The sequence below is a fragment of the Prosopis cineraria genome, unplaced genomic scaffold (assembly GCF_029017545.1).
Source record: "Prosopis cineraria cultivar Desert tree isolate PC_DT_omini unplaced genomic scaffold, ASM2901754v1 PC4, whole genome shotgun sequence".
In the NCBI taxonomy this organism is placed as follows: domain Eukaryota; kingdom Viridiplantae; phylum Streptophyta; class Magnoliopsida; order Fabales; family Fabaceae; genus Prosopis; species Prosopis cineraria.
In genome coordinates, this window is record NW_026555335.1 from 15,257,979 (window position 1) to 15,266,046 (window position 8,068).

At 34.1% G+C, this 8,068-nt stretch overlaps 1 protein-coding gene across 1 annotated transcript; it reads left to right on the plus strand.

Annotated features, from left to right (window-relative positions):
• Window positions 1–419: 419 nt before the first annotated feature.
• On the plus strand, window positions 420–5,571 carry LOC129308005 (NADP-dependent glyceraldehyde-3-phosphate dehydrogenase). The gene is made up of 9 exons (XM_054948959.1): window positions 420–682; window positions 1,463–1,656; window positions 1,755–1,883; window positions 2,589–2,708; window positions 3,037–3,173; window positions 3,279–3,434; window positions 3,794–4,172; window positions 4,289–4,405; window positions 5,088–5,571. Exons 1-9 carry the CDS (start codon window positions 538–540, stop codon window positions 5,199–5,201), a joined length of 1,491 nt encoding a protein of 496 aa, XP_054804934.1. The 5' UTR covers window positions 420–537; the 3' UTR covers window positions 5,202–5,571.
• The last annotated feature ends 2,497 nt before the right edge of the window (window positions 5,572–8,068 follow it).

Below are 8,068 nucleotides of genomic sequence, written 5' to 3' on the forward strand. Positions count from 1 at the left end.
ACTTCTACATTTTTAATAGTTATTTTAGCAATTTTTTTATTGATCTATGTTTGCTATCAGTGAGGCAAATTAACATTTTGCGGTAACACTAATGGAAATAGAGACTAATAGAATGGATTAATTCTTTATAATACGTCAAACCAAAAATGGAATCTTTGTCAGAAGAAGTGCCAACATTTCATGTCCAATTTTGCCTAAAACATATTGTCTCCCATCGGAGGATGCATGTGAGAAATTAAAAAAAAAAAAAATCGTGGGGCAACAAAATTTTGGGAAGGAAAGCCACAGCAGGCGCAGTTGTATAGAGGAGTTCCATGGAACACAACACAGGTGGCAAGATTTGAACCACCTACTCAAATTCATATAATTCACCTTCTCATCAGTGCGTGGCTCATCTTCACTCCTTATAAATACCCCCCATTGCTTCTCTCCTTCCTCACTCACTCACTCACCAAACCACAGTTCTCCGGAACTCCATCTTCGCCGTTAACGTCGATCCTTCGGTGCAAACGAGAGTTCCTTTGTTTTCTCTCGAATATGGCTGGAACTGGAGTGTTTGCTGAGATCTTTGATGGAGATGTGTACAAGTACTACTCTGATGGTGAATGGAAGAAATCCTCTTCTTCCAAGAGCGTTTCCATCATCAATCCCACCACCAGAAAGACTCAGTACAAAGTTCAGGGTACGTAATTTGATGTTAGCTTCTTCGCTTCCTTAATGTCATGCTCTGTCTTGCATTTCAAGTCTCAAGTTCAATTTATTTTTATAAATATTTCTTAATCTTGGAATATCAGTGCATGTTTGAGTACTTGCGCAAGTAGATTAGTGCCACTATATGCTTGAAAGCTTGCATGCTTGCAGCCGCAGGTCCTCCAATTTCTGTTTCCAAACAGTTCGATGAAATGACACTTTGATCTGAAAGATACCAGCATGCAAATACTATTGTCGTAATTATGAAAATCTCACTTCTAGTTTCCTGTAACCAATCTTAATTGAAAGTAGAAGCTTTTAATTATGTATTAACTAACAGCAGCAGTGGTGCCTTGTAATCTGTTAACTGAATTCGTAAATGCAGTTGCTACAATTTTTCTCATTTTCGGTACAGAAAGTCCTTTATGGTAGCGGAATCTTGTGCTGGAACTCTATTTTGATTAAAGAGATGAGAGGCAACAAATATCTGACGTGTCACTCTTAGTTATAGAGTTCTAATATCATGAAAGTTTCTAATATCTAGTTATAGATGAAAGTCCTTTTTGCTAGCGGAATCTTGTACTGGAACTCTATTTTGATTAATAGATGAGAGGAAACAAAAATCTGACGTGATCACTCTTGGTTATAGCGTTTCTAATATCATGTGATTGCGAAGAGCTACCAAAATTTAAAAGCTGAAGTTGTTTATAAGATCCTTCAATAGTTTTACTATGATCTTGGTGATAACCCATTTTTTATGATATGGATGTAGCATGCACACAAGAAGAGGTTAATAAAGTCATGGACTCGGCAAAATCTGCACAAAAGTCATGGGCAAAGACTCCACTGTGGAAGCGAGCTGAACTTCTTCACAAGGCAGCTGCTATCCTCAAGGAGCACAAGGCTTCAATTGCTGAGTGCCTGGTGAAAGAAATAGCAAAGCCGGCCAAAGATGCTGTTACTGAGGTACACATTGTGGAATCAGTTTGGGTTAAAAGTGTGTGTTATTGTTTAGGAATAGAATTTAAACATCAAGATAACTAATATATAATTTTTCCATGAAGGTGGTAAGATCAGGAGATCTGGTTTCTTACTGTGCTGAAGAAGGTGTGAGGATTCTGGGAGAGGGAAAGTTCTTGGTGTCAGATAGTTTTCCTGGAAATGAAAGGACAAAATATTGTCTAACATCAAAGGTAAAGTTTTAACACTCATTCTTTGTTGTACATGTATAATGCCTTGAAAACCTTTTGGCACAGGCTTATAATGTGGTGCTACGTCGCTATAAATCCTCTTCCAGCATGAATGGAAGATCAAGTTTGATCAAACCATTTAATGAAATTGTCTAAAAATAAGTGAATGGTGAACTGTAAAGCCAAAGGAGCTTTGCTTTTAAAATGCCAAACACCCAAATCTGTGATGTTTGTTCATGTTTTGGTCATTTGACGTATAATCTGCTAAATCAGGATTTTTCTTGTCACAAAGTTCTTGAGCCCAAAAAAAAAAAAGGAGCTCGTTGCATCTAATTTTGTAAAATTTTGGTGAGGATAGAATGTTATTTGGATTTCATGAAGCTGTCCTTGTTGGACAAAGGCACAAAGCTAGTGAACCGTAAAGGGTGATTCTTTGTAAAGCTGACCTCTAATAGCCAAAACATTCAACATCTAAAAATGCTGAAACCATCATGAATTTGACATGACATCATAGTGTATGACTTCACAATCAGCCACGTTATCAAACTCCTAGAATACATTTAATGCTTTTAGCCTCCGCACCACATTTCATTACTTCTCTTTGTCTTCAGGAAAAGAAGATAAAATGCTACATATGGTTACCATTCGCTATCTTCCCTCTTTTTTCAATGTATCATGTGATCTAAGAAAGCTCAATTTGATTTTCAGATTCCATTGGGAGTGGTTTTAGCCATTCCACCATTTAACTACCCTGTCAATCTTGCTGTGTCAAAAATTGCTCCTGCGCTGATTGCTGGAAACTCCATTGTGCTCAAGCCTCCAACTCAGGTATATATAACTCAGATTCTTCACTATGAAACTCCTTAAAGCCACAACAAATGAATATCCAGTTATCCACACTCACATACAGTGTGCAAAGCGGTTGGAGGCACAGCTTGGACTATTTGTTTACCAAAGCATAATAGACAAGCTTATCAAAAGTGTTCGTAATTTCATATCAGAATCGTCACCACTGTATGAATACAAATGGTTCCTACTGAATAAGTTAGAAAAGCTTCTGCTCAAATTCCATTGAAGCATTTTCATCCCCTCTTTTCTGCTGATTTCTTCTGAAACTCAATATCTAATTATCAACTTATTTTTTCCCCCTATTTAGGGAGCTGTTTCTGCGCTACATATGGTGCATTGTTTTCACTTGGCTGGTTTTCCCAAAGGCCTAATTAGTTGTGTTACTGGCAAAGGATCCGAGATTGGTGACTTCCTCACTATGCATCCAGGAGTCAACTGTATAAGGTGACCGCTTATTCCCCTTTATTGGCCACCATTATGATACCTCAATCATTCATTTCTTGCGAATTAATTTTGCTAATGCTGACTTTTAATTCTTATGTTTGTCAGCTTCACTGGAGGAGATACTGGGATTTCAATTTCAAAGAAAGCAGGCATGATTCCTCTGCAAATGGAGTTGGGAGGAAAAGATGCTTGTATTGTGCTTGAAGATGCTGACCTGGATTTGGTGGCTGCAAATATTATAAAAGGAGGCTTTTCTTACAGGTAAATGGCACATCTTAAGCAGCATTTAAACAAATGGGATAGTTCTTAATATCTAGGACACCCCTTCATGCAGTGTACTTTTCCACCCTCACGTGAAAAACCATACAAGGACTGGCTTGGTACAAATTATAATGCATTGCTACAAATTTCACTGCGTTGCATAACATGAGATAAACATAATGTTGTTAGGTTGATGGATAACAAGAACAAGGTGCATCTTCCATTCCAGAAGCATATGTTTTCCTTGCGATAACATGCTAGTTCTAATCTATACACAATTTCTGAAAACAAAGTATTCTAGAGATATTTCATTTTCTGTAATGGCCACTAAAATGTTTCATTCCTTTCATTCGTAAAAGTGGTCAGAGGTGCACTGCTGTTAAGGTTGTCCTGGTGATGGAATCCATTGCCGATGCTTTGGTTGAGAAAGTGAAGGCTAAGGTGGCAAAACTGACTGTTGGGCCGCCTGAGGATGACTGTGACATCACTCCTGTTGTGTCGGAATCGTCAGCCAATTTCATTGAGGGTCTGGTTATGGATGCTAAGCAGAAAGGAGCAACATTTTGCCAGGAATACAGAAGAGAAGGGAACCTAATTTGGCCCTTGTTGCTGGATAATGTGAGGCAGGATATGAGAATAGCATGGGAGGAGCCATTTGGACCAGTTTTGCCAGTTATTAGGATCAATTGTGTTGAAGAAGGAATCCACCATTGTAATGCTAGCAATTTTGGACTTCAGGTATAGTTTGCTTGAGCATTTTATCAGTAACTCTTCAAACAGTCCAATGGCTTATAATATACTTCTGTCATTTTGTGGATGAACGTAATTTGTATCAAAACGTTAAACTTGTGCAGGGTTGTGTGTTCACAAAGGATGTGAACAAAGCAATTTTGATCAGTGATGCAATGGAGACAGGAACAGTTCAGATAAACTCTGCCCCAGCTCGTGGACCAGATCATTTTCCCTTCCAGGTAAACCCATTTGTTATTTCACCATTTATTGGATAAATTACATATCAGTTTGCTTTCCTATGGTTTGGAGCATGTGATTCAATCCACTGAGATTTGTTCACATAAGCAGCCAAGGAACTGTTGAAACAAAGAAAAATACTATCACATCTCACATGTATCTTAGTAGTTTGAGTCACTGGAATTAGAAAATTAGATAACAAGTGAAAATTGAAATGGTCTGCTTAACCGTGAGATTGTTCATTTTAAGAACAATTCACTTTATTTTTCCATTAAAATTTCGAAGTAAAATATCACAGCACAAATCAAATAAAGCATTCTAAGTACATCTTTTCTTGCACATATGGAGACAAACTAAACGGAACATTTTTTTTTTTTTGGTGCAAGGCCACCAAAAAATCATGGAAAAAAAAAACAATTAAGTCATGCCCGAACCCATAAGATTTCAATACTATGGTTGTAGATGGTTAAAATTCATAATATCTAAATTGTCACAGGATGTTTGGTAGGCAAGCAGATCAATGCATCTATTTGTATCTCTAAACGGTGCATTTAAACCATATAGAGACAACTGATTTTGGACAACCAATGTGGGAAAAAATGGCAATAGCTATTCTGTTTTACATGTAATCAACGCTATCATTGTGCTGTTAAACGTGACAGATGCTTTACATGTATATTACAGGGTATCAAGGACAGTGGAATTGGATCCCAAGGGATTACAAACAGCATAAACATGATGACCAAAGTCAAAACAACTGTAATCAATTTACCTACCCCTTCTTACTCCATGGGTTAAGATACTGATAACATGAAAAACTTATATATATATATATATATATATAGCCTCAAATCTTGTTGGGTCACTATAAATTGCAGAAGAGTTTAGTCCCTCACCTTCTTTTGCGTAAGAGTAAGATGAATAATGGTTATGATATATCTGTGACGTGTGACCCAGCTAGCTGCTTCAATTGGCTACTTGTGTTGTGCTTAGATTTAACAGGACTTTATATTACAGTTTTTCTTGGACCTTGTCATCAGGGCTCAGGCAATATATTTTCTGTTTCTTTCTAATGACGTTTATGTCATTGGTGGAAATTGAATTTGATGCTTATCTGGAAGCACGAGCTTCATGCTTATTATTAATGTGAGTCATTTGCCAATAGTAACTTCATGAGTGTTCACTTCATTCTACGGAATATAATTCATAGAGCATGCACATTCCTAGATGAAGACCAATTTTGTCTATAAATGATATTATGTGTAAAAAACTAGAGTGGGGTTCGTGTGTTCGCACGAAACTCTAAGTTTACTATTCATATTTTATTAATAATATAGTTTCAAAGTATTCTATTTTTAGAGATATGTGCATTGATGTTTTAGTTTTTAGTAACCTAAAAATTTACTTATGAACTGTTTGGATTCAATGAATATGAAACTTTTAAAAGCTATGGGGAGTATAAAATATATGGATATTTAACATCATTGTATCATGTCTCATTAGTTCAATTACATTTGTAAATTCTATTTGTTTATTACCTCATATGCTTGATAAAAAAAAAAATTAATAATAGGGTGCACATGTTCTATTCTGAATTAGCTTTCTTAGATAGAAAGTTTGAGAATATTATAATGTTTAAATCTGATTGGGGACTTGGGGTTTCAGGCTTGAACGTGTCCCACATGAAATTCTTCTTGAATTATTTAAATATGAAGCATCGTTGACTCTTAATACAAGATTTTAGGTGATTATTATTCTTCTCTCTCCCTCGCTAGGGGTAATCCTTTTTTTTTTTTTTGCCCCCCCAAGAAAAGAGAAATTCATTGATCCAAAGTCGCAGCGCAAGAACTAAGATACAAGTACAATAAGAACATGAATAAAAGAATAGCTAAACAATAAAAGGTTAATAAGTAAATAGGGTTTTGAATTATTCCTCGAAAATTACTTTAGATCTTAAATTTTAAAATATATAAAATAAATCTTAAATTTTTAAATTAATAGTAAAATAAACCCTGATTGTTAACTTTTTAACATTATTATTGTCCATAGGTACTATTCATGTTTATTTTCCTACGAATTTAATTTTAATTGTTACAATACTTGTGTGGACAATAATGATATTAAAAAAATTAATGATCAAGTTTTATTTTGCTACAAATTTAAAATTTTAGGATTTATTTTGCATTTAGGGTCTACGGTAATTTTTGAGTAAGAGTTCAAAGTTTTATTTACTCATTAACTCAACAATAAAATATGAGGGCATAACCTAAAGAAAACCTCAAAGCAATGAGGATTGGAGCAAAGTTGTGTGAAGAAGTTTGAGGGCCTGGGATGAAATTATTTTAAGAGGCCTAGTATATTCAAATTTTTTATTTTACATTTTTACCATTCTAATTGCTATGAAAAATTAAAAAAAAATCATAATTTCAGATAAAAAGTAATATAAACAGTAAAAATATAACAAATACACCTGAAAACCTTAAATCTATTATTAATGTTTTTTTGTTGTAACTTCAATTAGATAGCAAGCAAAAAATTCCAATAAGCAGAAATTACTTGGCAAATGAGGGACAATACACGAAGTTTAAGCAACATAGTAATATTTGCTTTCCAAAAAAAAGAAAAAAAGAAACATGACCATAGCAGCAATTTGATTGAAAGGGAGGGAGAAATGAGAATTGTTAGATGCTAATAAAGTGGTCCCTGTCCATTTTATATATTGTGGCAATATGTTAATGTCCCCTCTCTGAATGGCTAATTGATATTGGGAAATGAGAATGATAGATATAGTGAAACGCAGGACAATGAATTCTCAATGTAAAGATGTAATTAATAGCACCGCTTGACAGTAAAAATAATGACCGATATTACATAGAGTACGAGCAAATTTTTTTAAGACCAAAGGCAATTGCCTCATTTGCCTGCCAATAAACATGGCTCTGGATTGGAGGTTTGACAACCCGACCTGGACAGGCACAATTCCATTGGCGACAAATGGGAAGATAATAGTTAGGGATCTTGTAAAAATATTAATAACAGTTAAGGATCTTGAAATATTAAAATATTAAAAAAGGATCATAGTCTTTATTTATAATTAAAGTACTTCTAATTTTTTTAAAAAATTAATAGAAGGTTATTTATTGATGAGTAAAAGAATAAATTGATCGTCTAAACTATAGGTTTAGGAGTGTTTGGGATCACATTTATTTTTAGTACAATGTTTTTCCTTCATCTTTTGAAAATATTACAATCCAACTTATGCTGTTTACAAAAATTAACTTTGACCATTATTTTTTAACCGGAAAATAACATCAAAAATTACAAAAAAGTACTAATAATTTTTTTTATCCTTATATGTAATTTTTTATTCCTTTACTATATTTTGTTAGTATTTTCTATAATTTTTAAGGTTCTTTTATATTATTTTCTAGTTAACTAATTGTTAAAATTAATTTTTGTTAACGATAGATATCAGGTTGCAACATTTTCAAAAGTTAAAGATGAATATTGTACTAAAAATAAGTTTATAATTCTAGATACTTTAAACCTATAGTTTAGGGCCATTTGCTCGCTTACCCTTTATTAATTCAAGGAAAGTTGGTTGTAAATTTTAGAAAAATTACTTGTGAATATGTGTAAAATTAATTGTAAATGGATAAATAGTT